Consider the following 22726-nt stretch of genomic DNA (forward strand, 5'->3'; position numbering starts at 1 on the left):
GGGGTCTTGGACTGTTCTTCTACAGGGAAGGATACACCAGTAAAAAATTCCCCCATGCAAAAAGCCCATGTTGAGACAGTCTACAATAGTCGGAAAGGCATAATCCTGGATTGCTCTTCTGAAAAGCAGAGAGGGAAATGAATAGCTGGAATAGTCTCAGCAACCCACCTTTCGTGGACACTGCTGTGGAGTCAGTGTGTGGAGCCATAGGCCTACAGTGATGTCTTTCCCAGGTCAGAGAAGGGAAGGAAGACACAGAGACCTCTTAAGCCTTCACACTTCCCTACAGTAATGAAGTCTAACAAAATGGGTGGATCTCCAGAGACACTAATTATTGCCTCGATGCTGAAAAGTTTGGAAGGACTGGACCCCACGGACCTTCCATGAAGTTTTGCCTTGACCTAAATGAATAGTGCGCTTGAGTGAGGCTGGCTTGAAGATGTGCTGGACCGAAGTAGTGGCCCTACAGTCTCATCGGGGCTGTTTCTTTGAAAGCAAGAAGGCATTTTAGTAAGGGAGACTGAATGTGGTATCAACAACAAAAGACAGAAAATACTGTTAAAAAGGGATTAGGGCTGTTGTTAATTAAGATGAGATGACTGATGATAGTGTATAAACAGAAAGTCAGGAAACTCACTGGGAAGAAGTTGTGTTGGCTGGAAGATGTGTGGAGAACAAATTCAGAATTTGGAACAGACTGTGCTGTCTAAAGCATTTTTTTTTCCAATTTGCCTTGAGAAAGTTAAATTACCTGGTTTCCTCAGATTTCTTCAAAATTAGATGCTTAAAAAATTTAAAGGTCAAAAATGACTTTCTGTTTTTCAGTTCAGCCAGTAAATTTTTAAAAAAGAAATCTTTTATTGCTGTAAATGTGGCTGAAAAGTGAGGGAGAGGACAGTAGCTTCCAAACTGCAGCAAGAGCCATGGAACAGTTTCCTTCTCATGCCATGTTGCGCGCGGTGGATGGCTTCCAGTTTCCACCTCTACTTGGCCTAGGGCCAGAGAAACGCTTGGCTGCTCACATTCACTCGAGGTTTTCCACACGATTCCTTCCCATTATGCAAGAGATTCAAAGAAATAAAAGTTGTTAAGATTCAATGCAAAATACTGATGTATTACACTGCCAAACTCTTTCAAGAGTATAAGGTTCCCTTTCTGCTCACGGAGAGTGGTTGGGAAGAAGACGTTAGGTTTGCCTTCTGGGATCCTTTCAGAGGCCTCACATTGTCTTACGCATCCATTCAGTGATCCTTCTCCAGAGGAATTATTTGTGTTTCTTAATTTCAGTTTGTTGGTGGCATGGAGATGTGCCTTACACACGCTGCACCCCATGCTGGCAAAATGTTACATGGACTCATGACCTTGAAAGGTGCATTCAGAACAGGAAGGGAGGAATTACATGAGAAATTCACATTACTAACTGTGTATCCTGTTCTTTGCCTTAACAAATTTGCCATTAAGTGCCCCACACTTTCCAACTTCAGTGCGGCTAGCATTTCGTTCACTGGATAGACTGGATGTATAGGTGGCTGGCGGGCTGAGCGATGAGTGTCCTGGCTCTAGTTATATGTCTAGGTACATAGTTTAAATTACAGAATACGAATATAATAAGAGAAGCATTCTTAACTCACACATGCATATACTATTTCTACATCATGGGCTGCAATATGTTTAGTATGTAACTCTGATGACTTTAATTACTGGAATAACTCATACATACCAGCATAAAAAAAAAACAATACTAAAAACTCAGTACTATGTAGTGATATCAGCTGGAGATCTTTAAAGGGATTCCAAAGGAGGAAAGGCATCATTTTACAGATGGGAAAGATGAAGGCAGAAAGAGTAAGTTACATGGCCAAGATTCACTGGCAAGATTGGGAAGAGAACAGCTGTCTGCTGAATTTTGGTTAAGCATCTAAATCACAGCCATCTTCAAGTTAACACTGCATCAGGGCACCCTAATTGTCAAACAAGTGTTTGTGATTCAGGGCATTGTATTCTTTGTATCTGCGACATCTCCTTTGTCCCCTGGTGCCTGCAACCACATTTCAGACCCAGCTGTGGAGCTTTGAGGTCCTTTTGCTCGTTACACTACCATAACACTACGGTGTGTGCTGATGTTTGGCTTGCCGAAAGCTCTGGAAAGATTTATTCTGCTGCTGTCAAGGAGAAGTTTCCCTTCCCCTGCTGTCCAGTCTGTTCACCCGCTGTTGCTACCCAGAACTATTGTTATGGGTGCCATAGCTCTGGAATTTAACGTGGAGGATTCTTCCTAATCCTACAATGCCAGCACTCTGTAAGACAGCAAAAGATAAGGATTTCAAAGCACTGAAGGACTACAAGTGCTTGGCCTGGGAGAAGAGCAAAACTCTCACATGCTTAGGCTGATAATAAAATCGCGCTTGGTTCAGCAGGATGATTCTGTGGATGCAGGGACCCAAACATCTGCATTGGACTTTTCCTAGCTCGTGGTCTCATAAAAGAGTGGAAAAAGGCTTTAGGGGGCAGAATATGGTCTCAACCTTCTACTGGGCATTGTTTTGGAGTCCGAGCCCCTTGCCTCCGTCAGACTCTTCTGCAAAGCCTGTTTGGTTCTTGCTTCTTATTTTAGTGCACATTAGGATGATTTTTAGTCCTTAATACGTAGCTTGCATGCCATGCAAAAAAGCTGTCCGTTTTGTTGAAGGAGCCAACCTTGAAGCAGAAATTCTTACTGAGTATAGTATTTTCAATTGAATTGTCATAGACTGATTCAAACAGCCGTGATCGTATATTATGTTTGAAAGATTGAATTTAGCCAACAGATGCAGTTCTCACGGAACCGTATGATACATGCAGTAGTAGCGAAAACAGAGAAACAAGAAATCCACTTTAAAATATTTCTTTAACTTTCTGCGCCTATTAGGTAATGATTAATAGACACAGAGGGGAAAAAACCCGAGCTTTTATTATTTTCATCTGAATGTTAAGAGGTGCTTTGTGAACAACCGTAATTTCAGGGACCACTTTGTCAGAAGAATTTCATGGATGGTAGTTTGTTAAGCTGATGAATTGTTTTAATTAGTCAGTAAAACACTATTTATGATGAAACGTATGACACTCACAAACTTTGATCATTCTGAGTCACAACAGTATGTGACTAACCTCTCCTACCAGTAATTGCCAGAAACTTACTTGGAAATTACGTTTTATGAGGTTACCTTGAAAATTAACATATACGGTATTAATTTTATAGGTCCAAAGAAACCTGTTCAGTCATGTCTGCAATATTAAACTATAACAATAAATAATCGTAAAGGAAAATAGTTTCTATGAGGCAAAAAAGCAGGAGGCAAGTCCACAGAAAGGTGCCACCTTGCAGATCTCTGTTCTTTGCTGTTCTGAGAATAATAGACAAAATCTGATGTGTAGGAATATTATTTCTCATCTTTCTCACCGAGGGCTAGTCAGTGCCATCATGGCCCGATCCTGTGGTGCGGAGGCCCCCAGAGCAGACTGAGCTCTCCAGTGAAGCCTTACACTCCCGGCTGGCCTCAGACGACATGGGGTCTGGTTCCAAAGATCAGATTCCCTCTCCATCCCCTGCTCTCTGTTTTGACCACCTCATCTCCCCAGACTAGACATCCCCCTGTGCTCCCCCTTCCCATCCCCCAGAAACCTCCATCTCTTCAAACCAGGACTCAACACATCTCCAGCCTTTCCCTGGACAGTGTGGCCGTCCTGCTGTGGGAAGCCAGTGCCCCAAGGAAACCAGGGAGATGCTTTTTCTGTTCGTAGAAGAGAAAATAGTGAATAAACTGTTTCACAGCAGGAGGAACAGGGTGTGATGGGGGTAAATCTTCCACCTGCCAGATATGGAAGGACTAGGCATTATCTGGTCTGTTGGGCTTGATTCTCCTTTCTGCTTTTCTCTCTGTGCGGTCTCACGACAGCGTGGAATTGTCTGAGCAGAAATGAAAGCCAGAAGATTAATGTTGGGCAGCAATGCTCATTATTCAGCATAAAGGAACTTGACTCATTTCCCTGCACGGCTGAGATTTAGTCCCAGGGCACCTGTTGACTCCTGCCTCGAATAAATCCCAAGGCTTCAGGTAGTGATCGATTCTGTTCACTGTGGCTGAATATTCCCTGCAGAACTCTTTTTTCCAAGGAGATTTTTCCCTTCCAAAGCACTTTACTTTCTACCTCTCCCTCCTGAAAAAGTTCTGCTGAGGTGGCACTCTCTTTTAAAACACAAACTGGAACGGAATAGAATAGAATAGAATAGAATAGAATAGAATAGAATAGAATAGAATAGAATAGAAACTTGTGCCACAGGACTCAGATTTATCTTCACAACTCTCTTGATTGCATTCCTCTATGCGTTGGAATTTCTCCTAACCCTGAACATCTTTAATGACTGTATTACAGCCAAATAGTATGGCACATGTATGTCATACAATAAGGATGGCTTAATCCTGATGTGGTTAGTGTTGGTAACCCAAGTCACGTTGATTTGAGAATGGAAAAGCATAAGCTTCAAAGGTGTAAAATTACCAGTGCTGTGGCGGTTCCCAGATGTTTGGAAGTGGCATGCCAACTTGGTATTTAGCACCATATTCCCTATTGATTTCCTGATTTATATGGCTGCTTATGTTCACCATTCTTAACAGATTTCAGGTTTGTTTTGTTCTTAGTGTGACTCTTGCTGGCATTGCATTTAAAATGTTCTACTGCTGTTTATGGACTGGTTTCTTCTTTCATGTCCACATGTCATTAATGTCTGTCTGTCTTCATTAGTTGCCACCCATTGTCTGGAGAATGCAGCTGCAAAGCTGGCTGGGCTGGACTCTACTGCAATGAAACCTGTCCCCCTGGGTACTACGGCGAAGGCTGCCAGCTCACCTGCCCTTGCCAGAACGGCGCAGATTGTGACAGCATCACAGGGAAGTGTATGTGTGCACCGGGATATATGGTGAGTGAGAGCTGTGAATAACGGGGCATTTCGTAAGGTACCTGCAAAAAACTAAAATGGATTTTAATCTGTTTTCAAATAATATTTGCATAAAAGTGGCCAAATACAGGTAATTTTTCCCAATTCTATTATAAGTCCACCTAATTCTCCTTTGAGCAGCGTCAGGTTACTACTTCTGGTTATTTACTTAACTTCAGTATTGTGAGTCTATTACTTTTGTAAGGATAAAGACATGGTTTCCCATCGTATATTCTAAATCAAGACATAACAAAAAAGATGTCAGATTATTGTCTGCCTAGAAGAGCAGAAAAAAAATTCTCATGGCCTTTCAGTATGTTCCTTGTCAGTCACACTGTGATTTTAATAGATGAAGATCTTTTAAAATGTTACAAATGATAGAGCAATTTATGTCTTTTCTGAGCATATATGGCAGGTGTCTTTTACCTGAGCATCAGAAAGAGTTTCAGACATTCTGAGGTAAACAAGCATTACATTTTATAGGTGAGATATAAAATGGCTGAAGAAATCAGCCAAGATAAAACAACAAAAATTCAGAATTAATGATTGCCAGGTCGCAGCAGGAAGTATTAGGATGTGGATCCAGGTGTCCAGTCCCTGCTACAACTGGGCATAATGGAACTCTCGCTAGTAAGTTCCCTGGTCATCCATGTATGAAGTACCTCTTTACTTCAGCAGCACACCATGGAAAAGATCTGCAGGCTATGTTTAAGAAACATACAGAAACAAAAATTACTTTCAAGAGCAAATTCCACCACAACTTCGTTAGCAGTTGTCTTTCTGTAATTTCTGTCCTTAAATTTACATGATCCATCCCCACAGGCCTATATATATATATATACACATATATATATAGGGAACATGAGATGTGATCTTTGACCAAGTTATAGTTCTTTTGATTTGCACTTATGAAGCATGGTGGGCATCATACCAGGTAGCTTTATAAACAGTGGTGGGGGAATGGTGTGTTGGATCCGGACAGCAGAGCAGTCACGTCCTACCATCAGCGCCCACCGCAGTGCTTTGGGTGTTCTTGGAAAAACATTGCAGTATTCTGCAGGGTCACGCGCTGCTGTCATCTACAGGGGAAGGCTGCACAGCTGTGTGGCAAGATCACCTAGCGTGGGAGTCCTGTATGAGATTAGGGGGATGCTAACGACTTTTTAGCCTCCCCTCCTTTTAAATTCACACCTGAGCTTGTGATCACCAGCTGTCACCTGTGGAACTGTGGAGTTATGGCGTAAAGGCAGTTTTGTTCTCTGCTTCGTGTCAACAGCTGAACCTGAAAGTTGGAGCTTCCTTCTAATTTCCAGGGGTTCTCTCAATGCCAGATATAAACAGATTTATTGAGGCGTGAGAGGTAGGACTGTCAAAAGCATCTGTGCGAGAGAGTTTTATTTAGAGACGTAAAAAAAAGAAGAAAAGGGCTTTGAGTTTTGATTCCCCACTCACACTAACAGAAAACAAGAATTTCTTTTCTCTATACAGTGATGATACACAAGTATTAAGTAGAGGAAAGAATGAAGTAGGCACCGTGTTAGTGATAAATGCAAAATAAAAAGATACCAAGATCCTCTTTCTTATCGAGAATGCTGTTGAAGTTTGCAGCACAAAAATATTTTGGGACTCTTTACTGTACACATTTTCAAAAAAGCAGAGTTTGTCCAATATATATTGCTCCAAGACAGTATTATTGCAGGCGTGAAGGCTGGGAAGTTCCTCTTGCATAGCTTCAAAATAATATTTAATCTCATAATAAAGAGCTTTCTTGCATTGACATTTAAACAGCTTGGTTATTGAGGATAGCTGTGTAATCACTGAAGCATATTTAGGCATTAGTATCGTTGCTTTCTCATAATATACTATAATCTCTGGCAATTAGTCCATGAGGGGAAATAAAGCCCTGAAATTGCTAATTTATTGCCTCTGAAGCATATTTGTCATTCGTATGCATGCCAGATGACTTGACTTGCAATGGTTCTTTCAAATGCTAGAGAACATAGGCTGTAAAGAAAACTTGACAGGAGCCTTTGCTTCCTCCCCCGCCCGGCGGAGTCCTGCTGAGCTGCTCCTGCCGCTCGCTCCGTCCTCTGGGCAGGGGGACCGTGGCCGCGCTGCTCCCCACTGCAGCCTGCAGCTCACGGGGCTGTGGGGATGCTGTGGGGCCAGAACCCTCTGAAGGCTTGAAGTGGCTTATCTCAGCGACACACTCAAGACCAGACTTGGCCTTCAGACGTGCATGCCTGCCTCTTGCCGAGGCAGTGGGGAGCTTTGCCTGCGGGTAGAATTTTGCCCTTGAATTCAGCTAGCCTGCAAGCGAGTGGCACGGCTATTCGTGAATGCAGGATGTCTCCTCTGGCAGCACTGACAATAGCGATGCTAATACAGAACTGGGCAGAGCTAATTATTCAGAAAAGCCATAAATGAATCCCTCTTTGCTTTTTTTCTAGCATAAGGCTTGGCTGATGCAGCCACAGGGTCAGGAATTTTGCCATATGATTTGAAAGAATGAAAGTGGGATCAACATCTTGTATTTTCCAGAAACGTTTGATCTACGCACGATCTTATATGGCAGAGCAGGCTGAAGGGTTTCAAAATAAGGGGGAAGAGAATATGATGGGACTTGGGATATAACTGCAAAATCTAACTGCAAAAGCAGAGAGGTTGGACCCATAGGACTTTTGGGTTACTGGATGCCTAGAAAATATAGTGACCAAGAAACGACAGTGTTTGCCTGACAAAGCACTCCTCCAGCTCACTCCTTTGCACAGATGGCTTGTTTTTTAACCGTGCCCTGCCTCGGCTGTGTCAGGGCAGCTGGGCAGGCTTTCAGAATGAATCATCTGCGGTTGCAGCCAAAACAGGGACATTTTGTTGGGATGCAGAACAAGCCATTAAAAATACAAAGCATCTGGTCACCTTTATTAAATGTATTAAGTGGAAAGGCAGCCATCCCATAGGTTGATGTGTACGTGAGCAGAGCACTTAATTTTTGGAAGTTAAGCAGATTTAAGTTTTAAAATAAAAATTTACATTGTAGCTCAGAAAATAATACATTATTTATCAGCTGTGACATTTCCAAAAATTCAAATGCCAAAGCTAAATATTGGTGAGCTTGCAGTTTTGGATAGAATTTCAAAACATTTTATGTCTTCTTTTTTCGATGAATATTTTGGGTGAGACTCAACAACCAGATTTGCACATACCTAGCTCTAAAGTGTTGTAAAGATGTTATTGGGTACTGGTACAAGTTATTTGAATGAGGTTCTGATATGACTGTGCTCACACTAGAGGATTGCACTGTTTTAACTGTATGGGTGTCTAAACCACAGCGCAGACACTGTGTGTAGATTTGATGAAAGAGGTCGCTGAGAAATCTGGGTGATCCACAATCATACCCAAAACGGCCCAGTTCTTGGAGACAGCATACAGAACAATAAAAAAAAAATAATAGGAGCAGAGGAGAGACCATAGAATCTTCTTCCCCAGAATCACAGAGCATATCTAGAGCTACTCTTTATATATGCTCCAGCAGTAGAGTCCCCACTGCAGGCCCATTGGAAACCCTGTGCTTATGCATCTCACTTGTGAAGGGAGGATAAAGGGTTGTAGCCACTTAATTAAGATGATTGCAGGGAATCATTATGATAACCATACAAATAGGGCACTTCCCCGAAACTGTTATTTTTAACATATTTGAGGATTGCCTCTCGGTACTCATGTGATGAATTGCCAGCGATGCTTTTCTGAAGAATGGTTTTGGAAAGCCATTCTGCTGCCATCTCATTTGTGGCAAGAAGGAATCTGATAAACACACAGGGAGTACACAAAGATTAGCCTTCAAAAAGTAAGCAGGGAGATTCTTGACTGGGGGAAACTGGATCCTTACTCCCACATGCAAGTAGTTGCTTCTTGCAATAAATTACTTGGATGCAATTATGGGGGCGGTGAGAGGGGTTATACTAACTCGTACCTCGCCCTCCTTCCAAATTCTGCTTTAGGATGCTCTCTTATAAGCCCACGGAAGTCAGCTGTGCAGTAGGGATATAAAAGAAATCAGGATTTGTCCTGTCCTCTCTTCTTTTGTTTTTGGTTCATTGAATTTTATTCCTGTAATTCAATAAATGTGGTGAAGAAGGCCAGAGGATATGAATTAAATATGACAGGAGACCACAGGAATCCTGACCTTCTGTCTCACAAGGAAATCTTGAAACCAACCCCCTGCACATACCTATCAGCATTCCAGCTACTGAAATCATTATAAATGCTATTGAAATACAACTAAATTCACCTTCTCCATCGCACAGCTAATTGCAACTTTCTTGGAAACAGTAGCCATCTAGAGACCTCATCCTGTGATATGCCTTTCTTTCTTTATGGATGCTTTGTTTTCTTCCTTTGAAAAATGGATTTAACTTCAAATGCTTTCATTCTGCCTATTGTGGCAAGGAGATATGTAGTTAAAACATTTCTCAGCCCAAGACACTCTGAGAAAACTTTAACACTTATCTATGGAATGTGCGGTCAGCTTTTACTTCGACGGGCACTTAGGTCTATATTTCACATCTGGATGACAGAACTTATATTACTTTAAAGAGTTCATCTATTTATGCTGCAATTTTTTGAAGACCTGTCTGCTTTTATTGAACCCTGCGTGCTGGCAAGCAAAGCTAGCACTTCATCACCAAAATGAAAGGATTCATTTTGACATTTTTCTATTCTTTGACTATATTGGTAGATCCCATATAAGCCAATCACAGTAGAGGAAAGTATGGAAACTGTAGAAGTGATGACCTCTTACCAAGAAGGTTTTTCAGCTTCTGGAATGTCACTTGCATTCCCTAAGGCTTTCCAAGATATATCCCAGTACTGTGCATCTAGAGCCATTTACACCTTCTGTTGATGTTGCATCAAAATTACATTTTAAAAACATAATAAAATAATGCCTTTCAAATATATCTTTGTATTAGGGCTTATGTATATATATCTCCAGCTGAGCTCTGTGGAAATCTGTGCGCTTAAGGACTGAAACACAGGCTTAATCTGGGTTTGTAAATCCATCATTTTGTCTGATATGCCAGAGTTTCTCAATGTAATGCTTTCGCTACCACAGGGGTACAAACTGCTCCCAAATTTTATATGCCTGCACATCAGGCACATAAAGTCAGCCCTGGTAACACACAATAAACAATAGCTCGAGCACTTAGTAAAAATAAATGTATATTACAGTGCTCTAAACCTATTCAAATGCATAGCAAATGTATAACTTTGTAATGGATAATTTCTCAGTCAGTACACACACCCCCCACACAGTATCAGGCCAGTCTTAGTCTGCCCCATGAGTAACTTTATGAGTAAAATGACCAATTTACCCTTCCATAGGAATGAGGAGGATCATCATTTTGTGTTACCTATAGAGGTCATAAAGAACTTACGGATCCAGTCTGTTGAATATTCCAGCCATGACTGGTTTCCTTCTGGTGCACACAATAGCTCTTTTTCCCTAAAGAAAACATACAGGAGAGAAAAAAACAATCTTTCCCTCTATATTAAAAAAAAAATGGAAGCCTGCTCTCCTGTCCTACACCTTTAAAATTCTCTCTGTTTTCTAAAAGAAAAAAAAAAAGTAAATAGAAAGGAGCACCTTATCTTATCTTCAATTGAATTTTCCCTGAAGGACCGAAATCCCAGGTAGGTCTGGAGGAATTTGAAGAGTCGTTGCCTGTAGGTGTATTCTAAACACTCAAGGTTGATAAATACAAATTTATCAGAATATTCCCTCTCTTCTACATATTTGCTTTCATCTTTATCCTAAATGTATCATCCTTCACCACTTCAGAAGGAAGCAGGAAAAAATGAATGAGACTTCTTTGTCTTATAAGCCCCGGGTTCAGTAGTAAAGTTATTTTCTAAATTTCACAAAATTCTTAATATAAAAAATGAACCTAAGGTTGGAGATAGAGGATCTGTTTGGGGGGCTTTAACTCATTTAAATGATCCTTTTCTCTTTGAGATAACTCCAAAAGTACTTTAGTGGAAGCTCATCTCAGAGCAACAGGGCACCTCATCAAAAGGTTTAAAAAGAAAAGAAGAGGGGAAAAAATCTTCAATAGAGCCTGTGTCCTTTTATCCATGATTTACCGAGCATATCAGTTACCCCCCTTTGTTAAGAGCTCTTTTCATTTATAGGTATAAAATAAATTCAACCATTTTATCAAGATGTTCTTGTTACCAACCACCAGTATAAATTTTACTTGCTCTAGGTGGGGAAAAGGTTTTCTGGCACAGCAGTTGTCCAATTAACTGGAGTATTACAGGCAACAGAAATAGTTTGCCCGGTCTCGTTTCATGAATTACCTCGATGCACAAGGAAGGTGCATTTTCTTCTCACTGGTTTCCTATTTGTATTCGTAACCCAATGTCTCCAAATCATTGTGAATGGCTAGCAGCGGTGGCAACGGGGATGCAAAACGGCATCCGTACTGTGCAAGTGGGTTTGAGCGTAGGCTGTAGCTGGCAGTGAGTGAATTATTAATTAATAATAGAAGTAAAATAAGTTGTTCTATAAGTAGTGGAGCTAAAAGAGTCTTGTTTTCCACAGATTTCTATCCTTAGTGCCCTGGCCTTTCCTGTCCCACTGTGGTAACCTTGTCTCTCTGTCAGGTCTCCTATGACACTTTAACTAGCAAAGGACACTCAGGTGGGCTCAGGGACCTCAAATTCACCTCAGCCCCTCCCTGCATAACCAGGTTAAAAGTACCATGCATTGCATTACCTGAAAGGGAAAGGATTTTGCCTGAACAAAGAATCCACATCTTTGTGGATTTTATCATGATGTGGAAGAAATTGATTCCGTTGCTCACAGACTGTGAACTTTTTCCTGTTTATTGGTTTTTCCTTTGTTTCTCCTCAATTATTCAGAAGTTCTTAGTAGACTTAATTTTCAGATGTTTGGGAATATCCCTCTGCAGCCATGACCAGTTCCCCAGCTACCGTTGAAGTGAAGAGACATAGACAACCAGAAAGGCAAAACCCACCCGGGAGGACTATCACTGGCGATCCAAGAAGCCGTGCAGGAGGGAAAGTCCCTGCTTGGGTACAAGGAGAGCAGTGGGATGCAGCTGAAGAAACAGCAAAAAGACCTGGCGGTTCTGAATTGTTCTGAACAGTTTTGAGAAGATCATTTTGTCAAAGTCAGCAAGAAGGAAGTGCAGTCTCTTTGATAACAGATATCGATGTGAGTTTTAGGTCTGGGGGTAAAGGCGAAAGACGGGGCTATGGGAAATTCAACTAAAATAACTTTTAAAAAATGGAAGATGTAACTGTGCCCTGGGAAACCATGATGGGAAAAGTTAAAAATTCTATTCATGTGGTGCTTAAAAAGTGGGTAAAGATGAACATGCTCGTAATTGTGAGACAATCAGTCACAGTGACACGATCACATCTTCTATACTATCTATGGCTGCGTCCTAGATCCCCCTCGCCTGGTTCTGGTCTCTGAAGAACGCACTGACCTTTGACACCTTTCTTGGTGTCTTCTGGATGGAGATAAGTCTGAAAACTCATCTGATCATTTTTTTTTAAGCTTACAAATTACTCACAAGTGGATGTGGAGCAAGAAGCAGATCTCAAGCAGGCAACAAAAACCACGCTGTTCCAAACAGTCTAATTAAGAGTGAGCTGGAAAAATGTTCTTGAAAGGAAAGAACTGTCACTTTAGTTGTACAGAAGTTTTTCTGTCAGCTGGGCTGCAGGTTGGAAGGTCTGAGTTTATTAACATAAATCAAAACATCCCATGCCCAGTGTTTTGGTACATTCCTCCCATAAACAGAGCTGGTCGGGAATCATTTGTACCTATCCAAATTTTTGCATTTTCATAGATAGGAAGAAGACTACCTCTGAATTGCATCTTGTTATCCCTTTTCATTGTTGACCACTGAATTTTCTTACCCACTTCTGTATGCATGCAAAAGCACGTATTTATCTGCGTAAAATGGCTCTAGCTTTTTTTGTGGTTTTTTTGTAGGCTACTGGGACTAATAACAGCCTATGAAGTTTTGCATCCCTAGGCTACTAGGTCTGAACCAGGCCAGGTCACTGCAGATTGAAAATTATCTTCTCTTGGCTGTGCAGTGGCCTGTATGAAATGACTTTGGTCTCAGTCCAGCTCCCTGTGGATCAGTATGTACATCTCGAACCCCATTTCGATCAGCAGTAACTGGCAAATTTGCTGGCAGACTGAGCCATTTTACCATTTTACCTTCACAAACCGTTGCTTCAGGTCAAGCTTGGTGGCGTGGCTGTGTGATCCGTTTCAAAGTCCCTGTAGGACTTTTTCTGGGGACAGACAGCACGGGTACTCAGAGCTTTTGAAACAGCACCCTTCATAAGCATTGCAAGCCACCCAGGTTGTACGGCATCTTTCTTAAATGGCAGGTGCCTTTCTGAAAAGTCGATCCACGTCTGAGATGGCCCTGCCACATGTAGACTAGGAAACAATGAACATCACTTCAATGCAAAGAAACTGGGTGTGGGCTAAAACCACTATTTCAATAACATCTCACAGATGGGTTCTTCTGGCTCTGCTGTACTACAGGAGAAGATATCCTACATTCAGATCCCAACAGGGAAGATCATTATGGGGAGGCCACCTTTGTATTCCCAGGCTTTCAGACTAAGCCGCTCCCCTATTGATTTTTCTATCAATGAACCAGGTGCTTGCTGCCTATTAGGCTTGTTGGTTTTCTCCCCCTGGAGCTCATATTGACCAATTAGACATATCTGCTGGAGCACCGGCAGCCACAGCGTTTAGGAGCCCGTGTTTTTCTAAACCCTGACAGTGTTCAAGTCAGTGCCTGGCTGCATGAGCCATAATGAAGGGTCTTCTCTCACTTCGGGGCATTTGTTGTATGCTTTTGAGCAGGTGAACTATTGTACCGGAGTATTTAACAAGGTCACTGGATGCGCCAGACACAGCGGGTCTCCCTCAGTTGTGGAAACTGCATCTCTTTCTTTGAATTCAATGGAATTTTTCAGTCCTTTTTATGAACTACTTCTATTTCATTTTGTTTGCTCGCTCTCGTATCAATGTACAAGCTCCAGAAATTGTCTGTGACAGCTCAAATTCTACTTTCTCTGCCCAAGTTTACCTGAACACAACTGCTGGCTTCGGTAGGATTGTCCCAAATATACAAGAGTGGAGAGTTTGTTTCAGTGACTGCCTCTACTAATGAGAACTTATTCAGTCACACACAGTGTCTATAATTTGATAAGAATTGTGAGCAAGTCCCAGGTCTCCTCCTTTTTCTTCTTATATTTACTTTTACTTCTGGGCTCTGCTGCAGTTTTATTTATCTGAATAACTCCAAAGTTTTCATAAGTGGGTCCAAAGGAATCAACATCATATAGAAAGCCTGAATGCCTCTGCCTTTGTTGCTAGTTGACATATTTCCTGTATTTTATCCTTAATTGGCAATGTGGCTATGTCAAATTGCATTTCCATTCCTGTAGCCTCATTCAGAATCAGTGGAGCTCAATATTCTGTTCAGACTGAGTTATTTGATCTGAATTTTGCGGAGGAATAAACTGCCTGCCAATAGCAGTGTCTCTTTTCATCTATTAAGCTTCTAAATGTATATATCTTTATCCACACTATCTGTGGGTCTATGCATAAAAGTGTTGGTAGCTGACTCTCCTGGTAGTTCAAATTGCAAACTGACTTCATTAAAACCACCTAAGTATAGGATTTAAGTCACAGGTTAGTTTTTCATTTTATTTTCTGTCTAACTATACTGTCAAAGGAAAAGACTTTATCCTTTACAATCAGACATGTATAAATGGAAAATCCTGCTGTGTTTTCTTATGCCAAAGAACAACTGGAATTTTACCGGATCTTGAACTCTTTTGCTGTAGGTTTTTGGATTTAGGAATACCTGTGAAAGTTTGAAGGGATATCTGTTTATCTGCCTGTGTATGATTGCCGGGTTATTTACCAGCTTTTCAGAAGGTACATCACAAACCCCATTAGCGTAAGGTTGACATATCTTTTCTTTTTTAGATGCTTTTTTTTTTTTGCTTTGATCCTTTCCCATGTAGATCGTGCAGCTCAGAACCAAGGTGAACCGCAGGTGTTAGCACCATCGGCCCTATCCCTGCTTATTTGCCATCCACATTGCTGCTTCTGTGGCCTCAGTGCTCTGAGCAAGAGACCAGATGAGGACACCTGCTGTGTACAGCACATTTATCTCCTCCTGGACTCACTCCATCCAGTCCGTGTGAACGAGAGTTCAGGCACGCGCTGATGTTCTGAACTCGTTTGGCAGCTTCTGCTACAGAAAGATGCAGGTCTCAGCTAGTGACCACACTGGTGAGTGCAGTGTGCGTGGTAGGGAAGTTTAGATTTGAGACTGTGCTTGGACATTATCTGTAATTTTATAGTACAGCTGTAGAAGAATTCTAAAAGAAAGTTTGCAAATAATGCAAAACTATTGGGATTGTCAAATATAGATAGTAGAAAGTTTTCATGTCACTGAATGAGTGGGTAGGGTGAAATTCAGTGTTCAGAAATGCGGAGTAATAGATGACGGGAAAATAACGTTAAGTAAATACACAAAGGGTGAGTTCTAATTTAATTCCTAGCATTCAGGGAAAGAGATCAGGCAATCGCAGTGGACAGTTTTCTGAAAAACTCAAATGAGTGCTTGGCACCAGTCAAAAACTAAATGAATCCAGAGCACCAGATAGAATAGTTAGAATGATCAGGAAGGGAACAAAACAGGATGGAAAAAACATTTTTGTGGTATTGTGTAAATACATAATATATCTAAATCTCAAATTACTGCATACAGTTTGGCTGATTCCTGCTTACAAAGGATATAATGGAAGTAGTGAATGGTGACAAAGATCATCTTTTATATGGAATAGCTTCTATACAAAGAGTGACTCGATAAGCTAGAACTCAGCTCGGAAAACAGATGGCTGAGGAGGGGTACGATAGAGATCTATGGAACTGTGGATAGTGCATAGAACACGAACAAGGAATGGTTATTTACTATTTCTAATAACACAGGAACAAGGGGCAACCAATTGAATGATTGCACAGCAGGTTTAAAGACAAAGATAGTGCTTTTCACAGAATGCGTAATTAAATTGTGAAATGGCTCCCATAAAATGAGAATAAGAGAGTGGGATGATTTTGCTTGGAAAAGGGATCACCGAGGGTAGATATGTGAGAGGTCTCTTACACCATGGGGGAAGAGGAAAAAATGTGTCTTTGCTATTTATCAAAGTATAAGAAGGTTCCCCATTAAAAATCAGGCAGTGGATTTGAAGCAAACAAATAAAGATAATTTTTCTCCTTTGTATTTATAATTAAACTGTGGATCTTCTTGCCAGAGGACGTCATAGGGGATGAAAGTATAAATGATACCTTTTATTTCCTGTTTTTGTAATGTCTTTTTCACAGAACTGTTCAGACTTGTCAGCCAGAGCCCAGATTTATTATTCAAAAAAAGTCAGGTGGCCACAGTTGTTCTACAAGGTAGATCTTGGACTGTGCCACTCAGATGATGGGGGCAGAGCAGAAAACATCTCTAATTTCCAAACAAAGATACTCCCATAAAATAGCTGGTGCAGAATTGTCATAGCCAGCTCTGAATTCTCATTCTGAGGTACGCTGTACTGCACTGAAATGCTTCTCTGGATTTGCAAATGGCTTAGGCTTCTGTTAAGCTGCTGGTCTGTTCTGCCCAAATCTGGGAAAGAAAACAATGGAACTGCACATAGTGTGTTAAAATCTTTCCTTTACCGTAGTGATAACTCCAATTCACATGCATCCATATAAAAAAAGCAGAGGAAAACAGGGGGGTTTTGTCTTTACCAGTGGTATTCAAGGTCTGTGATTTAGTATTTTGACATACTTAGCTAGCTTCTGTCCCACTGTTTGGACACAAGTAGTTTGTTGAGTACATCATGAAGAGCACATCTACCAAGTATATACTTCTCAAGCATGTAAATACCTTCCACTAACTTGAAATAATGCACATTATGCCTGGGCCATTTTACCATTTGGGACATTTAATTGTGATATGGCTATGGGTTTTGGAGCATTTTAGAATAGCAGCTGATTGAAGTTGATCATAGTAACAACAATGAGCCCTACAGATGTTTGACTCTTTATAGCTTCCCCAGAGTTGAGTTTAAAATATTCTGAGATTTTATTCCCTGCTTCACCTGAATAAATCTGAAGTGGCCCTATTCCAGATTTCAATTGCTTTAACTAAGGAGAGACTTGGTTATCCAGCTGGCCCCATAATGTATATTAGTAATCCTTCTGACACAGACATGATTGACCTGCCTTGATAATATACCTTCCCATTATCTAAACCTAAACCCATGTATTATAGGTGTTTTCATTTCCACCTGAAATATCTGCTCCATAAACAATCTCCCCACCTCCACTGTGAACAGAATTAGGAGTTTGTTTTTGTGTCTTGCCCTTATGTGGCCAACTGCTGGGGCCGGCCGAGTGCTGCACACCCATCCGATTTAGCTGAACGCTGACCTCCATCATGTTTTTTGAACTGTGCGTGGCTGTGTTGCTTGTACTCCATTACAGGCTGCCTGTGGGAGGCTGTCCTCTCAGGTGTGATGCACCATCTCACCAGATGAAATGTCCCGAGGAAATGATGTAGGAGTTGTTTTACCCAGTCTAAATCCAATCTCCTATTTTTGGAGAGGTCCCTCCTGGATAAATGTGTTTTGTGATATTTTATTAGGTGAAAAGTGCTGACTGTATAAAAAAATTCTTGTTCAGAGGTTGATGATCATCTTTTTTACTCTCCACACTACTTTCCTTCTGAATACATTTAATTATATGATGCTGTATTCATTGCCTCGCTGACACTAAAGTGCTCTGCAGTTAAGGCCTAAATACTAAACCAGGCAGATATTCAAGTGTTGTAAAGTTAGTCTAGATTTTTTTTCCCAGCAACAGTGCTACTCTGATTTACGGGAAGCAGGCGGGGGGAGGGTGCTATCTCTTCCCTGCTCTCTTTATTGAATTCTCTTTCTTTTTTTTAATGCCCATATTTAGGTGGCTTGAGCAGTAGAAATGGATTTTTTTAATTGCAGATAACTGACTGATATTGGGCATATTTTTAGTGAAAACTAGAAAACTGTTCCCTGGTGATGAGGGAGATTATAGTGCTCACTGACAGAAATCCAACTCAGGTTTGCTGAGTTTTAGTATGCAAAATCCAGTTTTCTTAATGAAAGCTCTGTTTGTGGTTTTTTTTCACTTGATTTCATGGAGACAAAAAAACCTCACAAAGCTAGAATTTGCTGCCTTACAGAGTACAGCTCCGCCTCATCCGCAGTTTTATTGTGCCCAGAGCATTGTTCCTTTGGGATGTATGACGCATACTGGAGCTAAGGTGCTGGAGAACAGGAGAGCGGTGAGATTCTGCGCACCCTCCGCTTCAAAAGACGAGTCCAGTCTTGCATAGAGAGTGTCTGTCAGTTTGCCTGTGTGGGTTTAGTGTACGTGGATCATGCTGTGGAGGCACATGGAAAAAACCCTCTGGGTGCTTGGAATGAGGTCAGCCAGAGCAACGCGCCTCCGTTACCTCTTTCCCATGAGTTAGTGGGACAGGAACACACTCAGACACGAGACCACGGGGCCCGAGCCCTGGATTCCCAGTTGGAAAGGATTCTGAGCCAGTGTGCAATGCCTGGCTCCTTAGATGCACAGATCCTTGCATCCTGCAGAGTAAATCCCTCACAGCTGGGATTTACTGTGCTGGAAACCACGAGCTCTGTGCAATTAATTCCAGCTCTACATATGCATACGTGGTGTCCAGGCTGAAAGGCTGCACAAGTTCCCCAATCCTGACAGGTACAAATTATTCTCCAGGTAGCCAAATCCTGGTCAAAGGCTTTTCTAAGCTGTGGCCAAAGACTACATGGGGGTCTGGTCAACGTGATGGGGAAGGTCCCTTCTGGGAAGACGGATGGATAATTGTTGCTCTGAAGTCCCTACAGCCCTGGGACCATAGGATGAGTACACCTGGTTTTGAAAAAAAAAATAAAATAATGCAATTATATTGTTAGCGTATCTTGGATCAATTGTGAGGCTGTGCGATGGGAAACAGAAAGGCCCAGCTGGGGGAATGCGAGGCTCTGGGGCCCAGCAGGCCGGAAACGAGAACGCGGCCCTGGTTCTTCCGTGGCCTTACTGAGGGAGTAACGTGTAGCGGGCCGCAGCAAATATGCTTGGGTTTATAAAATAGGAATCCACAAAGTTCAGCCAGATTTTGTACACACAATTTGGAAAATAAAAAAACACAATTATTTTGTGGTAACTTTCACTCCCTTCATGGTCAGTGCTCCCAGCTTTGCTTTTGCGTAATAAAGGCTTTGGCTATAACCACTAAAATGAAATTAAATCGTATTTAATAAAGTACTGTATGTACTTAAAATTAACATTATTTATAATAATTTTACTTCCTACTCTGTAACAAACAAAGTTTCCATTTTGTTTGAGTGCATGTTTTGCTGAATACTTTTGCTCAAACACCAAATTTAAGAATTACTAGTATCAGGCCGACTAATTTTGAACTTGGCATTTACTGTGAAAATTCCTTTATGAATTAGCATATTAGCACAAACTCAGAGGTGAAATAAAACGCTGACATCCAGTTGTAAATGTTTGTAAATGCTTGTAAGATTATAGGAAGCAAAGCGGTAAGTTCTTCCCACTCCCAAGGGTCGCTGTGCTTGGGCCTTATGGCACGTCCCGGTTTTACAGTATCCTCAGAGGACTCTGGTGCCGCTGAGGTGCGGACTGGGGAGAGCTTTGCAGATGGCTGTTGGAAGTGCTTTATGATTTAATGCAAGACTTCGGCATTCAGGACTGCCAATGGTTGTGTCTTTGGATGAGTCATGAGCTGTAAAGTCACTTTTTAAACACAAGAAAGCTCTTTCTCATTCTTTCCACCTTACCCGTCTTCTCCCATAAAAAGGGCAAAGGGAAGAGGAGACTGAATAAGGTCATCAGGGGTTTCATTGTGCCATTTTAGATGTATATCAAACTGTAGCACAGCTACACCATGTAATGTTACAAAGTGAGTAAAGGAACATTTGTCAGTTCTTAGTAACAGCGATTACCTGCAAACTGAACACTCAGCTTGTTCGGGGCACAAGATCCTTCCCCAACCTTTTTTCTGCATTTTATCGTTAGCACCAATAATAGCATCTGCAGGGAGTAATTAGTAACTCCCAGAGGGGAAAGGAATTCTGCCAGAGGACATCATTATGTCTGAAAAACTAAAGATACTGTATAGTAAGGTCATGCATAAATTGTTTGAGTCTAGGGTGGAGGAGAAGACCAGTAAAAGTACAAAGTTTCCTACTGCTGCTTATACGCTTATGAAGACCACATTAATTTCCACTGGAATGCCATTAGGGAAATTAGTTTGTTCTGACAGTTTGTGTTGCTGGATAGCATATGTTTACCTTGAGGGAATGTTTGTGGAGAACCACTTTGGGTTAATTGTAAATGTCACAATTAAATAAGTAAATATACAGAACTGCATCTGTGATCTGCATCGGTGCACAGACACTGTGTACCAGCACACTGGTGTGCCACGTAATATGTCTACATATAAATATATACTGTCATGTACTAAATCCATACCAATCAGCTTATCTGGACACACAGACATCAGGTACAAACAGCACCTGCATTTTGTCTTTCTAATCTGTTTATCATTACATGCATATGGTGCTGCACTGTGCCCTTCTTTCTGTTCAATGCCTTCTCTGAGCGCTCTGAGAAGACAGCGTGGAGCTTCCCCGTTGCGGGTGACAGGTGTTGCACCTCTAATTCATCTGGCACAAAAAAAGGTGAGGAGGGAGAGGGGGAGGAAATCAGATACCATGTTAAAAATCTCAGATTAGTTGGAGTCACATTACAGATTAGCAAAGGTTCAAATACGTTGCCTTTCAGTGTTGTCAGTCCCCCCTAATCTGCACAGCAGTTGAGGATTTTCAGCACCTTGACAGATTAAACCTTAAGAACACTCAAGCAAATCTGTCACATAGGTCTTTATCATGCAAACTTGAGGCCAAGTTCAGTAACAGCCCTGTTCGTCTTCTGCATTGCAGCGGCCTTGACAAATTGATTTTCTGTTTTGCCACTGACTTCAGTGGAACCAGGCTTTAGCCCTCCAAGGCAAATTTATTCCTGTATGTTATAGCAACTTCTGAAATTCTTAATTTCACAACCTTAAATAGTCAAACTGTGAGACCGACCAGGTATGGGTGCAGATTTTGTTGGGTGTTGTTGACCATTGCTGGGTTATTAACTCCTCTTATGGTCTGGGATACCCTTTTTTTTTCCCTTTGAAAATTCATTTCACAGATTTAAAGGCCTGATCCAAAATGTATGAGAATAAATACAAATCTTTGTATTGAACACCAGAAAAAGATTTTAAGGAGAGTTGGACATTATTTACAGCAGGAATGTATTTTTAACAGAAACAAGAAATCTGATCTGTTAGGGCAACATTAATCCAGGGAAAACACTTTCTGAAGTGTCCAGCACTTGTTAACACAGCCAGCACCTAAGGCAGCAGTGTGTCTTTAAGCTCTACTAATATTGTACAATAATAATTTCTGTGGAAGAAAATCTTCCCCTCTCCCTGAACAGAAACAAGACATATTATTGACTGCCATCCGGAAAGATGTATGCTCCGGTCCTCGTCAGTCTATTAATATTTGATGCTGATGGATGTGAGCTGGCAGCCTGGGTTATTAATGGAGTTTGGTTCCTTGGACCTAACCCTCAATACATAGGGGAGAATTAGCAATAACAAGAATTGTATCCCCAAACCTCTTGTGGTGCTAGAAAGGTCTGTCATTTAGTTTCAGCAACAATTAGAGAGTATTTCTGAAGTACTTAAAGGTATGGAAGGTCATATAGGTGGTGTTAGTTACATTATTATCATTCATTTTGATTTAAAGCTGACTTTTTAGGGTCCCGGGGATCACAGATCCCCCACCTGTGTCTTTGCTATGTTGAGATGCTCCCATCAGATTTGGATTTCAAAGAAAAAAAGGCTGACTCGTCTGAGGCTCTGAGCCGCTGTGTGGAAACGTGGGACGCACTGTCTGTGCTTGTGCTGAGGCCAGGACCCGGGCAGGGGCAGGGCAAAGCAGGGGGCAGGAACACACGGAGCGGGACATTTACTGGAGCTGGCCCTGAGCGCACAGCCTGTAAAGAGAGTATTAGGAAATAATACACTGGATAGGTTTCAGGGGTATATTTTGATAAACTGGGCCTTGATGAAGAAAATTAAGCGCTTTTGAAAGTTTTGTGATGTCCATATGGATCATTCTGACTTGGAAAAGAGAGATGTAAAATACCAAGTTATTTATAGCTGGATTTCTTAATATAGCCTTAACATTTTCAGGGGTATACGTTTGATTGAATTAGCTACTCCTTCCTATCATGTATACCACATCCAGGCATTTCACTACTCTCATTAACCTCCCGATCTTAATAGAAAAGAGAATAATCAACATAAGGAGCACAGATGTTGATTAATTTTACTAAATAGGATAGAAATATAAAGTACCATATTGCAAGAGTGAAGATTCAATACACAACATTTGAAATCAGTTTAATAGAATATATAACTCATTAACAACTGGATAGATGTATACTGCGGCATTATTCACTTGGGCAGGTGG

General features: G+C 41.3%; 1 protein-coding gene across 4 annotated transcripts in view; it reads left to right on the plus strand.

The window, feature by feature from the left end:
* Positions 1-22726, plus strand: part of MEGF11 (multiple EGF like domains 11) — a 292780-nt gene that overhangs the window by 205622 nt on the left and 64432 nt on the right. For all 4 annotated transcript variants that reach the window (XM_074600942.1, XM_074600944.1, XM_074600943.1 and 1 more), the window contains exon 11: positions 4783-4957. In XM_074600942.1, the coding sequence (XP_074457043.1) occupies positions 4783-4957 (175 nt within the window). The remainder of the gene's footprint in view (positions 1-4782; positions 4958-22726) is intronic.

This window comes from Larus michahellis, chromosome 9, assembly GCF_964199755.1.
Source record: "Larus michahellis chromosome 9, bLarMic1.1, whole genome shotgun sequence".
Lineage (NCBI taxonomy): Eukaryota > Metazoa > Chordata > Aves > Charadriiformes > Laridae > Larus > Larus michahellis.